The following is a 22,355-nucleotide window of genomic DNA, read 5'->3' as shown; positions in this document are numbered from 1 at the left end:
TTGATCATTCATTATTCTAACTGTCAAATTAATAGCACGCATGATGAAGGGTAGAAACAGTGATTAACTTGCTCAAAGAATATATAAACACATATATCTATAAATCAATAAATCTTATTGGTCAGTCACAGCATACTGCAGTCATGAGTGCTGAACTCTACATAATCAAGTGGAGAAAACCATAAATATAAAATATTTAGAATTCAGGGGAGAAAAATGCTAAATGGTTTTCATTCCAAACAAACAATGCAACATTTAGGTACAAACTCCTATCATTTGGTAGATGCTAAGAAAATTCTAACAAAGATTTTAACAAACATAAATAAAAACATACATACATAAAGATTAATGAGAAGGCTCCAATTTGAAAAAGTCTCTTGAAAAAGCGCCAGGGCTGCATTTATTTGATCGAAAATACAGCTGTTTTCTATTTGAATATATTTTAAAATGTCATTTATTTCTGCAATGCAAAGCTGAAGTTTCAGCATCATTAGTCGAGTCTTCAGTGTCACCTGAATCTTCAGAAATCATTCTTATATGCTGATTTGCTGCTCAAGAAACATTTCTTATTATTAATGTTGACATCCGTTGTGCTGCATAATATTTATGTGGAAATTGTTATACAAAACTGTTCTTTGATGAATAGAAGAAAAGAAAAAACATTTTGTAACGTTTTGACTTTTTACTGATACTGTCTTTAATTACTGTCACTTTTGATCTATTTAAATGCATTTTTCAAAACAAAAAAAATGAAAACCTCCAACTACATTTGGCACAACAGCTATGAATTATTGGCTGTTAGGAGCATGAAAACCAACTTCGTGCTTAGAAATCTAACTATAAAACTATAAAAACAAGTCTATTATATCTATATATACAGGTACTGTGATAGATTTCCCACAGATTTGGGATCTGAAATGAATCCAGTAGAAACAAGTTAGTTAACAAAACCAGGGATGGGAGTGTATTCTGTTTATGACATATATTGCACACCCAGTTCCAGAAACTACAAAGGAAGGACTGATGCCAAGATTCCTTTACGAAAGATTAAAACCCAGCCTGGAGGGGTTCAGAGGGAAGGACACAAGAGAGATAGAGAGAGCCATCTCATTAGTAGGCAAGTAAGCGGAGACCTCCCCCCTTAGTGCAGCGTATCGCCTTGTCATCCTGTCACACAATCTGAAAGAGGAAAAAAATGAGAAGAAACAAAACACACAGACATCCAGAGAACAATGTACGTGTTTATTTCCATGGTTGGTCTTGTCAGGAGTTTGAGTGTAAAGTGCCAGCTGTGCTAGTGCTGCAGCAGAGTGTGTGTTCAGCTCAGAGGAAGTGTTAATGCCACTATGGGCCACAGAACAGACTCAGCCTGAGGCCCACACAGACAGCGACGCTAGAAGACATAGCACAACAGCATGCTGCTGCACTATTTATGGAGGACAGGGAAAGTAGGGGACAAAAAGAGCAAGAGTGAAAGGATGGCGATAAGTCAAGTATACATGAGTGAAACTCATAAACACTGTCAAAAGAAATAGCCTGGCTATATTGAAACCCCAAAAACAACAGAAATAGTGAAAATAAATCATATTTTGAGTAAAATAAATAAATACTCTTAAAAGGACCATTAAGGTTTAGTGCACCAATCAAATAGAAAAGGATATAAAAGCACTATAAAAGTATCAACTTGTGTGCTATTCAAAATCTTCCGAAGCTAGTTTTAAATTCATTATTCACTAAAAGTACTGACATACATCCTAGGTCTTGTGTAGTTCATGGAATAAGTACTTCTATTTCAGTGAATTGGAATGATTCGGTTCATAAAACCAGTCTGAATGATTCATTCATGAATCGGACTGATCCAGGTCCATTCATTGACTCTGTTATTCTTTCACAATGGTTAACCATTCAGTTTTTTTTTTTCTAATAAAAAATACTAGCATTTTCATGAAAATTAGTGAAATATTGTGCAAGACAACTTTTTGAAGAGTGAATGCTAATTTTCGTAATTTAACAGAAAAGTGAATGACATTAATAAACGTGAATGAATGCATATTAACTTATAAATTATTACTTAATTTATTGCCAAGAACAATGTAATTTAGATTATTTTGATTAGGTTAAAATATAAAAAAATACAGCTAACACAATAAAACATGATAATAATTAAAAACGGGATTTGTGAACTTTTAAACCAATGGAGTTAACCGTTTTTGCAAATAAACCCTTTGAATATGAAATAATATTCATTATATTTGTATATTGTCATGAAAATAATGTCAATGCATAAAAGGCTTTTTTTTTACATTCTGGAGTGTAGTATCATATTTCTATGTGAGCCTTATCCCTCAAATTCTTTTATTCAGACAGGGAATAAGAGAGAATTCAAAGTCCAGCTCTTCGCAAACTAGTGATGCTCTTCCCCTATTGAATCACACTCTCCATTCAGGTCACTGCACAATTGTGGCGGACCTCCCTCCGGTCAAGCCCGTTTCAGACACATGACCCATGGAACATGTGGCAGAATCCCTACAGAGGCAAAAGCCTGGCCTTCTGCTCACAAGCCCGGCAGCCATTTTATCATCAAAGGAGCTTTATCTTCCACAATAGCCCACTTTATCTGACAGACCGACTGTTAGCCAAGAAGAGAAACAGCAAAACGGTTTTAATTCTACAATGTCCCCGCACCAGAATCTTGAATGAAACCCTGGGGCAGGGGTACCAACTCACTGAACGCCAGCAGAATCACTGAGATCATCAATCACAACATGGACTGGATTCTCAACCAGCCAAAGAGAAGCTTGCGGTACTACAACAACTACAGAACTTAATGCCCCCGACCGGCTCTCTCTCACTAACGAGGACAGAAAAGACTTGAGAGAGATCAATAAAATGAGCAGGCCACAGGAGTGTGAGCCTGGCCATGTTGCGACTCAGAAATAGGCAGCCTGTCAGACAGAGCGCTGCACAAAGAGAGACAGAGAGGGCTAAATGGAGACAAAACAGATAGAGACAGCAGAGCCAGCAAAAGAGCTTAAAACCAAGAGCGGGATGCCGAGAATGATGGGTCAGGTATCCGCAGTGAGGGACGCTACGGATTGAGGCTAAGATGCAGACAGGATAGTCTAGTTGGTGTCTAATGACATCCCTCGTGACAGGTGCTGGCTTTCCCTACAGGCAGCTGGTTGATTTGCCAAACTCATCTCTTCGGCTTCAAAGGAATGAAGAGAGCAGATGTGACTCAATTCGGTTTGACAGCTCGAGAGGGTGGGAGAAAGCAAGGCAGCAACAGTCTACACATTCTATTACCTAAAGTAGGAATATTTCCAAGAGTACATTCTTCAAACCTCTTTCTCGCTAGCCTTGGTGGTGGAGGAGGACGACACTTGAGGTGTCTTAGCACGCTCCAAGCATTGATTAAAAAGGTCGCCGCAGCCAAGTCATGTGAAAGCAGGGCACTGTTTCCTTGCTCAGTATTCCAGAGGAATGTATTCAGTTAAATTAAGGTGAAACAACACATTAGCGGTGTCCAGAGAACTGAAGTACAGTATCCATATACAAGTTCTCATTGTGAAAGGCAAAGCATATTAAACTTAAGGCTAGCTTCAAAGTGAGTTCACTCAGAAATAAGTCATAACTAACTAAAAGTACTTCTCTACAATTTTCAGTAGCATGACAGTAGTTCAGCTATTTTCATAATAGTCTAGCATTTTCAGTATTACTTTATTAAGCAGTGTAGCACAACCAAAGGCTGGTGCTAATACTGTTTTAGCATCTAAGGGATAACTGATGTAAATGAAAACAGATTTGCCTCCAATTTTGGGTTTTTGTCATGATCTCCATTAATTCGGTCTGCAAGTGGAAAATCAGAGCTAAAATAGGCACCATTAGGAATATACACCTCTCATCGCCAAGTCTAATAGTTACGAACCAACGTTTAATACTTCATTGCAATACACATTGGTTCAAATCCCAAGCTCAAAGTATGAGCAATAGTAATGCTTGTCTTAAAAAAAGCACCATTAAAAAGCACACTGTGGATGATTCCAGACTAAAATGAAATAAAGTTGCTGCTAACTACTGTATAAATGCAAATTACTCAAATTAGCAGCTCTCTTATCAGTTTTGAACTCAAAATCCCCAGACATAAACTGTTTAACCACTAGTGTTGCTCATCTAGATTAACGGGAATGATAAATTCTGTTTAAAAAGCTTACTGCAGTATCCTGGTACTCCTTGGGCAAAAGGGAAAATAAGGCTCAAATTGCTACACCAATGTTCTCCCTGATGACAAATTGAGTATTGACTTACTTATATATTGACCATTGTTTGATTAATCATCTATTCTAATCTAATGTAAAAAAAATTGCATTTGCCAGATGCTTTTATCCTTTTTACACTGCATTCATGCTATGTATATTTATTGAATCGAACCCATGACCTTGGTTTCGCTGGCGTCATTCTGTACTGTCAGAGGTATGTAACTTTGCGCCATCAAGCATAGTTACTATTGCACGTAGCCAAAAATTGGCAGCTCTTATTGGAATGTATTTACAGTCACTACAAAATGCTGTCATTGTGATGCCAATTCTGCGTATATATCGCTGTTTTCTTGAATGCATCTAAAATACATCTATTCACTTTCTATTAGTCTCTGTTTAAATTTTTGTTGTGTATGCAATAAAATATCCATCATACCTCAAATCTACCCAAATTACGTTTTCAATTGACACTCCAATACCAAAATTGCACTGGAATCTGACCCTTATTCTCAGTGAAAAGCTCTGATCTATGGAGAGGTGACTGAGTCACCGCTGCATCTGCTGGCTGGGTTTGCTGCAGGGAGGCTGATACTGAGGTAACAGGATGGGTAATTAGGTTGGAAGTCTGAGTCTCGCAGAAAGACCCTTCGCCCTTCCCCTGCTAGGCTTTCTTCAATCCTACTAAAATTAGAGCTGAGCCAAAGGCAAGGCACATCAACTGCAGAGGGTCAAACATGAGAACAGAGAGAGGAAGAGAAGGAAAACTGCAGGTTGGCAGGAGACTACGAGCAAGCAAGGAGAATTGCTAAGACCCGTAGAGAGCAAGAGAGAGGAAGGCAGAGACAGTCTGTGGTGGTCAGTGTTGTGACTAAAGCACAAGGGACGTGTGGGAAGCCTACGGCTTGGTAAAGCGCACACTTTCCCACCCCCACACCTCCTTCCAAGGCAACTATTTAACATAAAAATTGATTTATATCGAGCCCTAAATTGCTTCCGAGGGATTCACTCCCATGGAAGCGCAGACGGGGGTCTGGAGTCAAGTGTGTGAGCTAATGAGGCCCAGGGTTTCCATGTGAACAGGACAGAAGAGAAGCAGCATGCACGGACATGTCAACGAAGACCGCAGCAATGACCTGTGACAGACCGTTGGGTTTAAACTACATTCCCAACTAGAAGCGATCTTTAAAATGTGATCCTGGGGTTAGCTTGAGAAGGTGGATTTGCTTGGAATCACTAACGATAAAAAACATAAACGGCATCAACTGCAAAAACTTTCCACATGAAAATGCTCCTGAGGCTTTGTTGCCATTTCAGTCTCACTCAGAGAGAACATATTGGCAGCAGACCAGTGAAGAGGAAGGATGAGAGCGGGCGGTTTTGTACAGTCGGCGTGGGTTGTAGGTCAAAATGAGAACAGTTTCCTTTTTAGTTATTTAGCTTTGCCAAACTATGCTCTGAAAACACAAGGATGGAAGCAATTACTCATCTATAAATACATGAAGATGCGATGCAAAGATGCAACACCAAGAGTTTATCGGCAATAATGCAAAATGTACACAATGTGGCACAGAAGGGTTTCTGAAGTGGCATTTACACAAACTGTTTAATACAGATCGGAGGTGGCATGAATGCATTTACATGAGAAATTACAATTATATACCTTGATACTAAGGTGGCTGAGGTGGGATGAAGCAAGCATAATATAGCTGGGACTGTATGCAGCATTGAATCTTTATACTGGGCGGGCTCAGAACAGCCTTAACTTGACTGTGTGAAGACACCTTAAGACATGATACTTCCTCTTGAACTTAATGCTTGTTGAGCACAGCCAAAGGGCAGACTGGCGCCCACTTCCCTTCAAGCTGTGTAGTGCTCTGCATGTCTCATTGATTCTCATCTGTTGCACCAGATACCTGAGCGCACTCGCATTAAACACATATTCCATTAAAAACACCACAATTGTTCAACAGACCCTGCTTACATCAAGGTTTTTTCTAAACATAGTTTTCTGAGTGCCCAGCTTGTGAAAGCACATCCTCGTTGTGCATTAAAAGTATTCAAGACTAAATGGGAGTCTTCAATTATTCACGAGGGCCACATGATGCACATCTTATCCATCCTTATTGGTTTCAAAACATGCTCAGCACAGCAACCAGCAGGACAAGTAGCTATTACACAGACTGTCTGAATGCTGCTTGCACTTACAATGGAAGTCTATGGGGAATCCATACAACAGCTGCCTCACGGACATCCACTGCAAACACATTTCTGCTGATTTTACAATCTGAGGTATGAGCCAGCAAGATTTTCTGTGGTAATAGGCATGCAACAGATGTTATTCATAAAGCATAACCATAAAGGTTCTTTCTAATCATAAGTCTTCAACCCTGCTCCTCATAACTGCAATAACCTTTAATAATGAGCTAGTCAAGGGGACATCCATTTATATAGTGATGTCCAAAACCATTGTGGACATTTTCGAGTGTACTCATTCAATGTCATAAAGCACCTCATTTACAAGTGTACAACCAATGTACACTTAATGGCTGGCCAATAGAGAACACCCATGAACTCTTATTGTATTAACAGTTCAATTTAGTTAAATTGCCCAACTCACTTGTTTTCATTCGTTAGTGATGCAATCTAGTGATTTCTGAATAAGAATATAGGGAAGGGGTGTTCAGACTCAGTACTGGGCCACTGCCCTACAGATTTTAGCTCCAACTTGCCTCAACACACCTACCTGGAAGTTTCTAATATGCCTAATAAAACCTTGATTAGCTGGTTCAGGTGTTTAATTGGGGTTGGAGCTTGGACAGCCCAACAATCCTGCAAAGTCTGTCTGCAACCTGCTTCAACACACATGCCTATGATTCTCAAGTGATCCTGAAAGACCTTTATTAGCTGGTTTAGGTGTTTGAATAGGGTTGAAGCTAAACTTTGCAGGCCAGGGGTTCTCCAAAAACAGGTTTGGAGACCTTTGCTTTATAGCACAAAGGTTGCATGGCTTAAAAACTAATATATATATATATATATATATATATATAGACAAGGGAGCCACTGACACCTAAAAATGAAGTCAAATTACAGTAGCATTTAATAAAGATGGTAGCTGATTGAGTGCATTGCTTCATTCTTTAGAAGTCAAGATTTAGCAGCCACTGTATATTTTATACTGATTTATTTTACTGTAAACCATTGTTATATTTGTGTCAGTTGTAGTCCATTCTGAAACCCTAAAGAGAACAAGCCATCAAGAGACATGAAAAAAAGCTTTGAAAGAGACACATACGAGCCGCTTCTTTAATCCAGTTTCTTTTTATTTTTGACATTACAAAACGGGTAAAAACATCTGTGAAGTAAAGTATTCTCATTGTACAGTCGAACATAATAACATGCAGGCTGTGTGGGAGTGCTCTTGGATGCACCAACTACCAAACGCCTTTAAATGTAAAGAAAAATTCTGTCCGCTCCCCCAAGACACCAAACGGTTTCTCTGACCCCAAAGGCTTTAGTTTGCTTCTACTGAGATAAGGCCAACAGCTAGGCACTTCAATAAGCTCAAATCCAGTTTAGTTGCACTGTAAATACAGGCTCATCAATATCCTTAGGAAAACAAAAGAATTCAGACTCCTGGCACTTGTATTTCATCACTAATCCCAAGCAATTCCCATGGTTTCCCGACATTATGTTAGGTGTGTCTGCTTATGTGGATGTTGGAAAACATGCAATGGATTGTTACTTCAGCGACAGCCAAGGTGGAGGTGTCCAACTTTTAGTCCTGGAGGGCTATGGATAACTCGAGCCAGATTCCACATGGATGGATTCAATTCATTTTCATCACAGCACATTGAGAGAGACCTTCAGGAGGCTTAGTTATTACCCGCATTTCACACTAAAGGAGGTGGCCAGCGGCCACGGTTCTCCAGGACGCAAGCCAGAAACCGTCACAACTCCTCCCCGTGCACTCAAAACCCTGACTCCCTGGGGTGTGTGTGAACTGGTTAGGTGTGAAACTAGCAAAATAGCCATGCAGGAAGATGAACAGTCAGTAGTGTAGGCATTTTTCAATTCCATTTGCATTCACAAAGCCATGCTTCCTGTTTTCGGCATGCACAATGTTTGTTAAAAGAAAAGAGCTGCCGAACCACAATCCCCCAGTTTCGGACCAACACACATGCCTTGCATATTACCCCAGAGGCATTCCCCAAGCAGCTCTAAGGCCACACATGTCCAACGCAAACAGATATGACCATGTCAACGAAGACCCATTAAGTGCTCACAGTGGGTTTGAACACTTCCTCCTCCTTGAGAGAAGTTTTCTTTAACCCCTAAGCATCTGTCTGCTTTTGCGATTTTTCATAACAGTGAAGTCTGTATACAAACCAGTCAATCCTCTACACACGCGTAGCCATTTCCAATTGTTTGATGAAACTTGAGCAGTGGCTGATGCTTATTAAAATCTGTGCAGAGGACTCAGGACTTCAAGAGATGGAAGCTACAGCGATATACACTGACAACACCACATACACATGCACAGTGCAAAACACAGCGAGGATTAAAAAAAACAACGCAGAATTTATGGAAAGCTCTCATTTAGGCCAAGTAAGACCTTTATCCAGAAGGTAAAAAGCGTTGGCATGATTTAGATCAACCGTTACGCTACACTGCAAAAACCTGGAGCTTTTTGTGCTTGGTTCATCAGACGCAAGATTCATTTGCGATTCATACAAACTGCAAGAGAGCACCGGCAGCATAAACCCATTCAAACATATCTACTCAAGAGAAAGATTAAAATAACCATGGCAATTAACGGACAAAGTCTGTGCTAAGAGATAGGGGCTGGACAACTCCAAATTAGCATGTACATTCCTCAAGCAATGAACCAGGGAAGAAATGCTCGTCTTGCAGAATAAAGCACTGGAGGTGAACAAGTATAGAGAAACCAAACATTCAGTACAAAGAAAATGACCTTGCATAACGACTGGAGAGCCAATATAAACAGCACCAAGAGCTTAAGACTTTTCTGCTTTAACACATTAAGAGGATGCTGGATCAAATGTTTGCCGACAGGACCATCGATTTCTGCCATTCCACACTGTTCAAAAGCTGTTCAGTCAGACTGTCCATGATTCCTTAAAGGCAGCTGGTGTTCAAAGGTAAGATTGCTCTTACACTGCGAACAAACGCTTGTCTTTTCCTGTAGGAGAATTACAAGTTGATCAGCAAAGCAAGCAAGATGAAGGAGCACACACACACACACAACACTGAGAAATCTAAATAATCCGCCAGTGGTCCATTCATCACATTTAGCCACTGGGGCTACCAGTAATTACAGAGCTGAGTATATAGTGGAAACCGGAAGCAAGCCCATTAGGGCAGTGCAACTTTGTGCCATTTAGCTCTTCTTGCAGAACACGCAGATTTGGAAAGATTTGACTCATCAGAATTAAGATGGACTAAAACTACATAAAACAAACAAAAGTAACAAAACTTTTTTTAACGGACTAGCATTGATGCATGTTTTCAGTTTCAGTGGAAAAGATAACTAACCTGAGGAGAGGTCTGACACTCGATTAAATGTTCCATTTCCAGGAATTGCTTGGCATCACAACCTAAGGAAGAGAGAATGCTATGAGCGAACAACCAAACATTGCTATGATAAACTATTTTGTATTGAGGAAGCTCATGCAATCTGCCAAGTTTGAGTCATGCAACTCAAGCTTTTCCAGGTAACTTTTTCCAGGTAGGACATTTGAGTTTTTCAATACGTTAAACAAATCGCAAAAGAAAAAAAAAAAAAGAAAAGAAAAAAAAAACTGGAGCAGCATTACAAACATAGATGGATCAAGATTTGACACTGAGCACTTTTAGCATGAGTTGCATTATAATTCTGCTCTGAAATGTTAGTACAGAAATATTATTAGCAAAATCTATTACTGCGTGTTTGTATATGTATATTTTTCCACTTTACTTTTATATTTTTAAACGATTGAATCTTTTAAATCATTGCACGCTGTTACCAAACAGTTTTAAGTATATGAATGTAACACTACACACGTACAAATTTAGGGTTAGGGTTACCTTTACAATGCTGCACTTAAAGTTTAACAGTCCTCTCCGGTCCTCTTTACTAAAAGCAGCAGGCTTTTACTAAATTATTTCAGGCTGTAATACATTTCCCATTCTGAGACCAAAAATAAAATGTCATTCAAGAAAAGTTTAATACATACCCAAGCATCGAAAGCTTTAGTTCTCTCTATAGACATTAGGAAGCTATCCAGGTTATTTTAAAGAGCACAGGTCTTACCTCTAGGGTCCTTTTTAAGTATAAAAAGAGAGAGAAACATTAAAGGTGTGCTTTTAATTGTCAAATCAAACACTTTAAACAGACTCCTTTAGTGTAGTTTATGACTTCAGACTACATGCATGGTTTTAAATTTAAAATCGAACCGCAGGTTATGAGTTATTTAAAAGGAAATTTCAGATTTTATGAAGACAAAGAAAAATAAACCAGGTTAAAGTTTCATAAAAAACAATCTAGGCTTTATTGACATATGCTGCAAAACATGTTTTGGACAGATTTAGTTACCTATTTAGGCAAGCTTACACAAGTCATTCTGCATTTTATGGAGAGGATACAAATACTAAATGGCAGTAAAGAACAGTTTGGATATGGGTTGTTTTTTTTTCTTCTTTAAATTATGTACAATAGAGTCAGTTTTAGCTGCAGGATCCCTTTACATAAGAAAGAGATGACCCTTGTGGAGATTGTTGTCCCAATCCTTTTTTAAGCAGTTTGTGCATGCAGTTTATATAGCATGGTGTCATCCACGATAATCTGACTATTTTTCCCCCTTTAAACATAAATAGCCAAACATGGGTTATTCTACAGAACAGTTTTGAAAAGTAACATCTTATTTTAACAAATTAAGGATTTGAGGACATTCCATCTCAACAGCGTCTAATTGGGCTATATTTCAAAACTCTAAAGATGCAAGGAAAAATATTGAGGCCTAAATTAACATTTACAGCTTTTAAGACTATTTAAATCAAATTAGGAATAATCAATGGCTGTTGGAAATACCATTAAAGACATTTTGCATTTCAGTAATTTATACTCCTTATTACAAAACAGACATTACGTTTAGGGTATTTTTGATATGCTAGTATTAAACAGAATTTTGAAATGTAGCCTACATAGGAATCTGCAACTGCACCTCAGCAGAGTTTTTAAGGTAACACAAAATTAAAGTGGTGTCCTGAGACACATAAAAAGTGGCTGTACAGTTGTTATGCTTTACCTTTCAGCTAAATACTTTTTCCAATCATTGGAACAAACGTTTACCATGGACAAATGCAAAAAAGCAAGGGTAGGTATGAGCAGAGGAAGAGATATTGGCAAAAACAAAAATAAATAATAATAAAAAAAACAGCCATGTTTAAACTAATCCTTCTAAAGGTTATGTTGATTCTTGAGGCAAATCAAATGCCATTCTGTCGAGTTTCTTTAAAAAAGTCTGGAGTAAAAAACACAAAACCAAAATACAAAAAAAAAAACAAACGGACAATTACTTTTGTCGGGTTGCTTAAAGCGTGAGCTGCCATGGGACACAGTTGTCATGGCGAAGCGTTGGGTGACGTTCCACTAATCAGACTTAGTATCGTCCATATGGGTGTTCCCTTAACCCAGGCTTAGTCTGTCTCTGAGTGGTTGCTTTTCCACCGCCAGCAGTGCGCTGTGTCCCGTTCCAGTCATCTTGAGCTGCGGGAGCAAACACAGTTGCAAGTGGGTAAAACAACAGCAAGCAATCTATAGCTCACCAAAAGATATCATGTAAATAAATGATCTTCACTGTGTTAGAATGGTTATAAATGCAAATTTACAAGAATTGTTTAAAAGTAGGTCTGTACGATTAATCACATGCGATTGTCTCTTTACTAAAGCTGGTTCTGTGATTAGTACTAAATATCCATCACCTGCTTTCAAATGGAGTGAAACTTAATATACAGAGCCGTAGTTCGCTGACAAGCTGCGCAATACCCCGTCATAAATCGCAGATGAATCGCATTCAGTTATGAACGCAATATTGCGTAGCTTGTCGGTGAACTATGACTCTGTATATTAAGTGCCGCTCCATTTGAAAGCAGGTGATGGACATTTACTGCTAATCACAAAACCGGCTTTACTGACGAGACACGCACGACGATCACATGCAATTAATCATGCAGCCCTATTTAAAAGTCAGTCAAAACATTGCTGGTAGGGCACTTGCTATAAAATAAGTATAAAGTAAACTGAATGTGTGCTTCATCCAGATATGGCTACTTCATAATACACAGTAGGTCAGAGTACCCTGACAAGTTTTTCCAAATTCATAGTTTTCAAAAAGACATATTCATACTAAATAGAATGTACTTCAACAGTAATGGTCTCAAAGCAAATACCTTCTAGACGGTATGCGATTTCAGACAGCCTGTGTGACGGGCTTTATTTCCAAATATATAAATATAACATTGGTCTGGTAGTAATACTTCTGTAAAAAATTGTGAAATACAGGAACTGTTCTGTTCAGTAACACCAGTGTTATCAACTGTAACATTGTCCACACCCTTGAAGTAACTATAATAAATGTTTGAAACCATCAGAAACAGATGAAGGTTTGGGGATTAAATGACGAGAAAACTAAACTCACCATAGTTTTCATAGCCCTCCTGTGTCTCTCCATGTCCATAGTCATAGTATTCTGGTTCTCTGAAATAAAAATAAGCAAACACAAACACTGTTCAAATGAACAAATCTTACACAAGAGAAACTGGCCTGAATTTCCATAAAATAAACTAAGTTAGGAGTTCTCAAATCTACATTCAAAAGGTCCAAATCTGAATTTTCATCAATGTCAAAGGTCCGGAACAATTGGTTATTACAAAACATGCATAATAAATAAAAAAAAAAGAGGGTCTTTTCAAAGATACGTTCATAAAAAAAACATTTGAAATGTGCAGTGCTCAGTTTATCTATTTCTGTCAGTTTTGATAGTGAAAATAAATCAATGTAATGAAAATACTCGACACTGCCATTGAGTCAAATTGGCATAATCTAAGTGTAAATATTTTAACTCATTATCCAGCGGTGAAGTGTTGCCTGATTACATCAAACTTAAGCTCACTGCATATCATGACAACAGAATGTCACACAGGAAATCTTTAAATATCCTGCCTTCGCTTTCATCTCGGACCATCTCCAAAAATACGCAAGTAGGAAAGTAATTCCTGTAATATGAAATGGAGGCGGGCCCTGATTGAATTCCCTCCGGGTCCGGATCAGAGTCTGGACTTTGAGAAGTGCTGAACTAAGCAAAAAAACAATCACCCTTTTTCCAAAAAACCTCCATAAACCACAGTAATTATAAGATAAGTTGGTCTTTGAGGAAACCTGCACTTTCCAGGTCCCAAACCAAAAATAATATTAATAATAAATTGTACTATTAACTTACGCTTGTGGCTGACTGTAGTAGCTGTCATAGGATTCATAGCCTGCCTCTGTGTAGCTCTCGTCATAAGGCTGAAGAAATAAAGAAAAAATGAAATCAATCCACATCAGCATAAACTTTGAAGATACTAGTAGTGCACTCAACATCTTCAAAGCAAAATCAGAAAATATCTATAAAAAAAAAAACATACATATTCTTCGTATGACTCTTGAGCAGGAGGGTGCGAGGGTGGTGGAGGGGGCATCCTCTGAGACGCAGGGGCGGGTGGACGGGCACGGTTGGAAGCTGCTCCCCTGGGCGGCTGGGCTGATGGTCCTCCTCTACCTGCAGGTGCTCCCCTTGTGGCTCCACCTCGAGGGGGTCCGCCACGACCACCACGTGGGGGCATACCACGACCCCTGCAAAGGTTAAAAGTGTTAGGTTCTCTCTGCATTAATACCAGTTTTAGAATCTACATGCAAATCCATCTCAAACCAAGTCACAATAAATCTGTTAAAAAGGAGCATTCATTAGTGTGGGTACCTGGGTACTCCAGGAGGAGGAAGACCTCCACGGCCTCTGATTGGTGGCCCTCCTCGGCCTCTGCCCCCATGTTCCTGGCCACCGTTTAGAAACTTCATCTCCATGAATTGCTCCTGGCAAATCTCATCCATCATGTCCTGGGAGACAGGCACATAGCTTAGTAAAATGAAACTTTCATCACATCAGGACATTGTATCTTTCCATAAAATCAGATGCTTAAAGAGTTGAACAGCATGAGAAACCTAGACTTGCATAGCTCACACAACGTACAAAGGTTAAAGTAATTTGTAGTGGAAACGCACACACTGTTTAGTGAAACCTTTCAGTCACTTAGTTTAGGCACAGAAATGAGTTTGAAAACAACCAATTTATCATTAAATATTAATCTGCTGCCACAGGCAGAGCAAGTGGAGTTACAATCCAACAACGCAGGCGGTTTGGACTTAAACAATGGCCCATTTGGAATTCATAAATCACAGCACTATAAACGGAAAGCTTAGACAAAACACAATATCAGCACTTCACTGCAATGAACATGATCTCCGGGCTGCCCTTCTTGAATCTAGAGCAGATTTCTAAATACTTACAGGGAACAAGAACTTTTTGATCTCCTCCATGGCATGAGCCATGCGCACATATGCCTCAGGAACAGGAGCAAACACCTCAATAAACACATGAAGCTCCATGGACAAGTGTGCATACTTTGGTTCTCCACTTTTCCTCAAGCCTTCCTCCTAAAAACACAAAGCAGTTCAGCAGATCCAGTTTACCCTTAGTTTTTCATTTAACCTTCATAAAGACAGACAACCAGAATGTGATGCATCAAATATCCTAAAATCATCCTTTTATTCCTTTAGAGATTTTAGAGCTATCTTAGAAATCCAGCAACAAAAGTAGGTGCCCCTGGTAAATCGTTCTTGCAAATTAATTCAAACTTTTAAAAAGAACCTCAATAACACTTTACCTTGGTTTTGTCCCTCATGGATCCTTTCCCCAGTACAGAGATCTTAGCGCCAGTCTCCTCCTGCAGTCTCTTGATTGTGTTCCCCTGAGGTCCAAGGATCTTCCCAACAAAGTTAAACTGCACAAAGAAACAAAAACTTAAATATTAAACCCACATCGTTTGAAGAATTCTACAGTGCCTCACTTAGACTGACTGAAGTTGTTTTCAAGGACTAAAAACTCAATAGTTTTGATCTTCCTGAACAGGACCAGACTAAATGCAATGCACAGAGATCAAAGGCCAGAGTCGTGCACTGCTTGACACCAAAGCGAGGGGTTACATTAGGCAGTCTGGGAACACAAGCATTAGGACACTCAGCAAAAATTGAGAACTTTTTTTTTTTTTTAATCACACTCGGGAGACAAAAAAAACGTTTCTTTGCACAAAACCAAAAAGAAGCGACACTCGGAAAAAAAACTAAGAGCTAGGTACAACATTTAAAATCAAAGTAACTTTCAGCAGAGAGAACCTAAGAGTCTCCTACTGAATACACCTCAAGGATGGGTTACAATTTTTTTATATTCAATTTGTTGGTTTATTAATAGAATATCAAAAAGGCTGTGCAAATTGTTTCATTTCTCCATGTTATTGGTGCTGATGTGCTGGTGACGCGTTCATGCGAGCAGAGGGTGGCGCTGCCGGTAGCACAATAGTTCTGATGTCAAAGACAACAGAAGAATAACATTGTCTCACGCGCATACTGTAGATTTAAGTCGAGATTAAACCGCCAAAACTTTCTCAGCGGCCGATTTTCTTAATTCTAGCAGCACCCCACCCATGAAATAAAATGAGCACAACTACACGGAGTGCAAAGCTGCTGTACTTACAACAGCTTTCAGCAGAGATCATCCCATAGAGAAAAGCCGTATGTCAGCCAGAAGTGTTTTGTAGCCTCAGCTCGGCGGTTATGGTGCGTTCACATCAGACTCGCGAATGAATCGTTAAGCTCAAGCGATTTACATGCTAAGTTAATGCAAAGATGCGATAGACATCCTGCAGCGCAAATTGAGCATTTCGGGTGTTTGACGTGCATAGCACGTGATTGGCTGAAGTTGAAAATCTGAACTTTGGCGAAAATATACACCGCGTTAACCAATCAGGAGCTTGCTTTAGTAGTGACATGATTATGACGTAGCGAGCAGAGGCAGAAATCTGATATCCAAAGACAAATCGTCGTCACTGTATGTGGATACCCGGAGCTGTGCGATACATCTTCGTACTTTTATAGAAACAGGAAGAAAAAGGATCTCGCTTGGAAGAAAGTGCGTCTCCACTCCTTCACTTTGACTCTCACTCTTCCCTCTTCCAAGCAAGATCCCTTTTATACCTACATGTAAATAGTTGTAAATATTCTTTATATATATTTTTTTTTAATTTGATTTATTTTGTATAAATAAATGTTCTATGATGCTGTCTACATTGGATGCGACACGACGCCACAAATCCCTGACAGTAAACTGCTGCTGCGTTCTATTTATGAAGAGTTGACAAATTTCAAATTATTTTCAACAGTTGCTTTTCGTGTCCAGTGTAGAAGTCTTTAGCTGATGCGGCGCAACATGACAACTGCCGCATCTCGGTGTAGACAGTAGTAAGGAAAGATGACGGAGGACGATGGCAAATGATTTGCAGATCCTCAGCACCACTGACAAACATATAATCTTGTGTGTGCGGCAAATACTGTAGCTCCATAGCATAAATAGAGTATTTGCTATAACGAATCTCGAAAGTGATAGAGAGACTAAAAAGTGATCGTGCATTTAAAAAAAAAGGGGTGGGGGATCTGGATGCCAGTGCAACATTGTGATGTCTATCAGCCATCAGCGATGGACGATGGCATCATCCAACGGCCCAACCTTAGCCAAGGCTGAACCAACAGTGCCGCATTTCAGCCAGAATCGACCCGAATGTACTTCCATCTGGGCTTTCTCTGCAGCCATACTAAAATCGGGATGAAGAGTGGAGTGCAATCTGTTCACTAACATGCTCAGTTTTTGAAAAAAATAAAATAAAATTTGAGATTAGGGCTGGGCGATATGACAATATAAATCAGATGGACGAAATTAAGTCTATCGATTCATATTGTGCTCCATTGTTTCTTTCGTGGTGCCGCAAAATACATTGTTTACGGCAATATGGTTTTCATTATTTGAATGACGGCAGTCTTACATGTATTACACAGATGCAGGCAGATGCATGAATAACAGCGTGCGCACTCTCACGTGACGTCACGTTGTTGTGCGCGCAGCAGCTGCTAATAGAGCTTGTGAGCATTCTTGCTGCTTTATTGGCTTTGAACGTTTTTTTTTTATTTTGAATAAATGCAGTTCTATTTAACCTTTTATTCATCAAATATATTAGACAGCAGAACTGTTTCCAACACTCATAATAAATCAGAATATTAGAATTATTTCTAAATGATCATGTGACACTGAAGGCTGGAGTAATGATGCTGAAAATTGAGCTTTGCATCACAGGAATAAATTTTTTTTTTAAGTATATTCAAATAGAAAACTATTATTTTAAGTTGTAATAATATTTCACAATATTACTGTTTTTTCTGTATTTTTGATCAAATAAATGCAGGCTTGATGAGCAGAAGAAACTTCTTTCAAAAACATAAAAAATAGTAATGTTTCCAAACTTTTGGTCTGTACTGTATATATATATATATATATATATATATATATATATATATATGTGTGTGTGTGTGTATAGATATAACTAATTCCTTTACACACTATTTCTTATATATAGTAGTTTTTGTCCTATTGTCGTGTAATTAGTTTCTTGTTCTTATTTCATCGCTGTTTATGTATCTCCAGTGAACTTGAGTTTTTAGTTTTTCTTCTTGTATTAGTTTGATATTGCCATTGGTGACAAGGATTATGAAAATTCTATGGTATAAAATCTTAATAAAAAATAACTATATCAAGATATATATTGTTATCGTGATACAAAATTTCTCATATCGTGATAAGATTTTAGTCATATCGCCCACCCCTAAAATAGATTATTGTTATGAAAAAAGACGTAGAGTTGCAAAAAGATGGAACATTTCTAGTAAATTTCGGAAACATTCCAGAAATTGTTAACTTTCCAGGATTTTTTGGAATATTCCAGGGATTTTTTTTTTTAAGTTTCAAGAAATTTCCCACCCCTTTGCAACTCTAGAAGTTCAAATTAAAGTTCACATAAGCACCTTCATTCAGGTTGTTCACAATGTTTTAATGCATTTAGACTGTCATTATGGCTTGAAATAATCTTCATGGATGAATTAATCAAACTTTTGATTTTCTTTTTAAATTGTTATTCATGTTCATAAATGTAAATGTACTAACCTTATGAGCAGTTTATCCTAACCGACAGACAGTTATGCTAATAACTCCCGTCACTCAGTTATATTATATTAATATGTTTCAGCACATTACAATCATTATATTGTGTCCAGCTGACAAGTTTGAGGCAAGTCATAAGCAAAGACCTAACATAATTTGCTGCCTCTACAAACACGGTCCACACATGGCACATCCTCATGACAACCCATTTTTTAATCAAATATAAGCAAAAGCTTAATATAACAAGCTGTTCTAAAGAGAAACAGCAATTTTTCAATTGGACTTGAGCAGCATAATCAGTCAATCATTTTCTTGCATACCAATCTGATATTCATGTAATACTAAAAGAAAAAAAAAGCGCTCAAGATTGGATTCTGGGAAGAGGTGGAGAAAAATAAAATGTTACTTTCATCTAATCCCAATTGATCTACGAAGCAAACTTGCAAGGTCAAACTGAAAAAAATAATACTGCTACTGCCTCTAAAACAGCAGAAGACTCAATCAAACGGTCTGATCACCTCTGGCAGGTAAGATATCACAGGACGTATACAAAAAAAAACATGCATTTATAAAATACCTAAAGCCTCCTCATGACAGATTACAGGTCTTTTGCAGGCTTCAACAAATGTATGCCTTTGGTGAGACCAGAACTATTTTGCTCTTTAATAGTTCTTTCCAATACTAATGCAATACTTATCAAGAAATAAGTTCTACTTTCCTGTAATTTTTTGTACCCCTCGAGAATCCTTAGGTAACCTTTGCTTCCACTGAGGTGTTACACATTCATTCAACACCAGATCTGAAGCAGCGCACAAGTAATCGCGTAAACCAGCACAGCATACATTTTCCTGAATACCACAGAGACACTCACCTTAGGGTACTGCTTGACTGGTATGAGAACCCTTTCCTTCAGTTTAATGTTTTTCTGGGTGAAGATGTCCAGGTAGCTTTCTGTATCTTTCTCTGTTTCTCCTTTCTCAACCCTCTCGATTTCTAAAAAGCCACAAAAAAATATTTCCTGGCATCAGATTTGAACATTTAAACGCAAAAATTTAAGCATCTCGATATATTTGAAGATACTTTACCAGTCATTACTTAACCAGATATTACATGCATTACAAAACTCAAACACCAGAAACATTTGCACACAAGTTTTAACTTCCATCAGATAAGATCATTAATATATTCTGTTTCAAGTATCAAGGTTTAAACCTTAAAAATGGCCATCAATAATCAGGAGTCATATTAACGTACATGGTTAGATCACCCTCATTTAAATATGACTGGATTAGAAGCTTATGTTTACAGGGCTGGAAGATTTTCTCTTTGGCCTCTCCAGGTCATTTTACATCAATGCCACATGTACTTCTGAGATTTAAGTGTTTGCTTCAGGTTGCAAAGAAAAGTGCTTGCCTCACTGGCAGCAACAGCCATCAATCAATAGCCTGCTTTTTACTGCAAGTGTGATGCTAAAAACCAACACTTGCATGCCTCTGCAAAGGTAACTTAAGGAACTGATCTGCTAATACAAGCCACAAGATACAGTTAACCTCCCACTAGACTGATGATATAAGACGTGGTGAAACGAGGCCAGGAAAAGACATTTCCTACACCAAAAAAAAAAACCATTTCAGCTCCAGATGTAACAATTCCCACACTAAAGGCACATATGGTCCGGAACATGGTTTTTATTACTACGACTTCTCAAACTTAAGACATTCAGCCGACTTCAATTGCATTTGATCAGACTTGGAAGGTTTTCATCTAAAGCTTTCCAGATCTTTCCGTCTAGACATGAAAGATAAGCGAATGTAGGCTCGGAATTGACGCGTAACGTTACAAAGAAACGCCACGTTGACCCCCTTAGACACAAAGCCCTCCTTACAAGCAAACAAAGGGCAGCAAATATTATTTATATACACATAAAAAAACTAATTCATACGCAATTCTAACACGACAGTCATTTTTTATATGTCATTGAAATTTACTCTAATTCGTATAACGTTAGGAGACTAGTTCGCGGTGGTAAAGTTGTATAAAAGGCGTAATCTGTTTATGAAGTGTCCACTTCGAAGAACGCACGGCTGTTAACGTTAAACCGAATCCAACACGCGCTCAAACACCGCACTGAAGCGGACACGGGACTGCTGCCCGGTGAATGAGGGGAGTATAACTCCACACCACTACGGGTTTTAATAGAGAAGGGTAAAAAGTAATTTTATCACCCGGTAAAGTGTGAATTTCTCCCGCCGAAAAAAGCATAACATAAACACTGAAAATGGCTTCGGTTGCACGTGCCTGGCTCACCCCCCGCGCGCGCGCTGAAGCGAGACTTTGTAACGGTCGCCCTGCGTCCCGTGAACGACTACAGTAGACCCACAGCGTTTCTCTAAATAAAATTACGTTTTCTCTACATAGCAACAAGTTCCCGGTTTAGCCTCCTCTCCTTCGTTTTCAAAAAACAACGGCGTTTACCTGCGGTTAGAAGTTTCATGGCGTGCGTGAACGACGCGTCCAGGCTGTCGCGCTCCGCCAGCAGCTGCGGGAGGTATTTGTTCTCAGTCTCCATGTTCAGCTTCTGAGTTAAAGAAGGTTTAAACACCAAACGTCTGATGGCGAAACTACGTCTGTATCCACTTCCACTTCTGAGGTGCGAACACACGAGCGGCGGCTGCTGCTGCTGCTGTAACGTTACTGAGAGGCAATGGCTCCTGTTCTCCGGCGCGCGGTCACAGACAGATGAACAAAAGCTGGAGACGAGCGCAAATGACTTGAGCTAGCGGAAATTACGTCACGAAACGAGACGTATGGGACCGCCCACTTTGAAAGTTTTTGGATTGTCTATACAAAATTGCATTTGCTTTGGGAAAACGCTGCCAGTCCCATTTATATATATATGAAGAGGTCATATGCAAAATGTTCTAAGTGCTATCTGAAATCTTGCTCTAATATTAGAATTTTTCTGAGGCTCCTATGTTTACGTTCAGTTAAGTGACGTGACGTGACATTCAGCCAAGTATGGTGACCCATACTCAGAATTCGTGCTCTGCATTTAACCCATCCGAAGTGCACACACACAGAGCAGTGAACACACACACACACACACACTGTGAGCACACACCCGGAGCAGTGGGCAGCCATTTATGCTGCGGCCCCCGGGGAGCAGTTGGGGGTTCGATGCCTTGCTCAAGGGCACCCACCCCCCCCCCCCCCACCCCCCCCATTTCTCTTTAATGGCAGTAAAAAAATCATATTAATTGCCATTAAAGTGAAATTACTGAACCTTACACACAGGAGCTGGCTCATTTTACAAGAAATGTTCAAATGGCACTTAGAGCCTTGTGTATCTGAACTCTTCACACACACACACACATACAAATATTTCTTCAGATACACAATATAATTGGTGCACTCCTCATACAAAAATTATCTGTGTTCTTCCAGTAAATATAAATCTGTTATGCATGAATTACTATGCTGTTATGCTGTCTGGTTCTTGGAGGCATCCACAGACGTTTGCATAAGCTTCTGGGCTCATCTATGTGGTAAATTATGAAGGGATGGCGCACAGTGCATAATATAATGTTTGCTGCCCCCCACTGGATGAAAATGGAAAATGATTTACTTTCAAGCGTCGGTGGTGAAACATTTAATACTATAAAAATTGTAAACGCAAACTTGATGGGTTGCATATCCTTTGATTTATAAATTTAATTTACATGTTTATTTATTAGTCACA

The 22,355-nt window shown here is 39.0% G+C and overlaps 1 protein-coding gene across 3 annotated transcripts; it reads right to left on the bottom strand.

The window, feature by feature from the left end:
* Window positions 1-9,195: 9,195 nt before the first annotated feature.
* On the bottom strand, window positions 9,196-21,366 carry LOC132145532 (KH domain-containing, RNA-binding, signal transduction-associated protein 1-like). Of its 3 annotated transcripts, XR_009434473.1 has the most exons (11): window positions 21,092-21,348; window positions 19,488-19,609; window positions 15,240-15,356; window positions 14,863-15,009; window positions 14,276-14,412; window positions 13,944-14,151; window positions 13,757-13,824; window positions 12,956-13,014; window positions 11,835-12,024; window positions 9,813-9,874; window positions 9,196-9,459 (listed from the first exon to the last, which is right to left on the bottom strand). XR_009434473.1 is itself a non-coding variant. In XM_059556640.1 (9 exons), exons 1-9 carry the CDS (start codon window positions 21,183-21,185, stop codon window positions 11,918-11,920), a joined length of 1,059 nt encoding a protein of 352 aa, XP_059412623.1. In that variant the 5' UTR covers window positions 21,186-21,366; the 3' UTR covers window positions 10,778-11,917. The 3 variants fall into 3 exon arrangements, 1 of the variants encoding a protein (XP_059412623.1); XR_009434474.1 differs by lacking the exon at window positions 9,196-9,459 and having other exon boundaries at window positions 9,812-9,874; XM_059556640.1 differs by lacking the exons at window positions 9,196-9,459; window positions 9,813-9,874 and having other exon boundaries at window positions 10,778-12,024; window positions 21,092-21,366.
* Window positions 21,367-22,355: the final 989 nt, after the last annotated feature.

Source organism: Carassius carassius, chromosome 8, assembly GCF_963082965.1.
Source record: "Carassius carassius chromosome 8, fCarCar2.1, whole genome shotgun sequence".
NCBI lineage: Eukaryota > Metazoa > Chordata > Actinopteri > Cypriniformes > Cyprinidae > Carassius > Carassius carassius.
This window is presented reverse-complemented; position numbering and strand designations above follow the sequence as displayed.

Coding starts and splice junctions, on each gene's coding strand:
- LOC132145532 (XM_059556640.1), bottom strand. CDS start 21,185: ATGGAGACTGAGAACAAATACCTCCCGCAGCTGCTGGCGGAGCGCGAC. Junction 19,610..21,091: donor CATGAAACTTCTAACCGCAG/GTAAACGCCGTT, acceptor GTGGCTTTTTAG/AAATCGAGAGGGTTGAGAAA. Junction 14,152..14,275: donor CCTCCTCCTGGAGTACCCAG/GTACCCACACTA, acceptor TAACCTTTGCAG/GGGTCGTGGTATGCCCCCAC.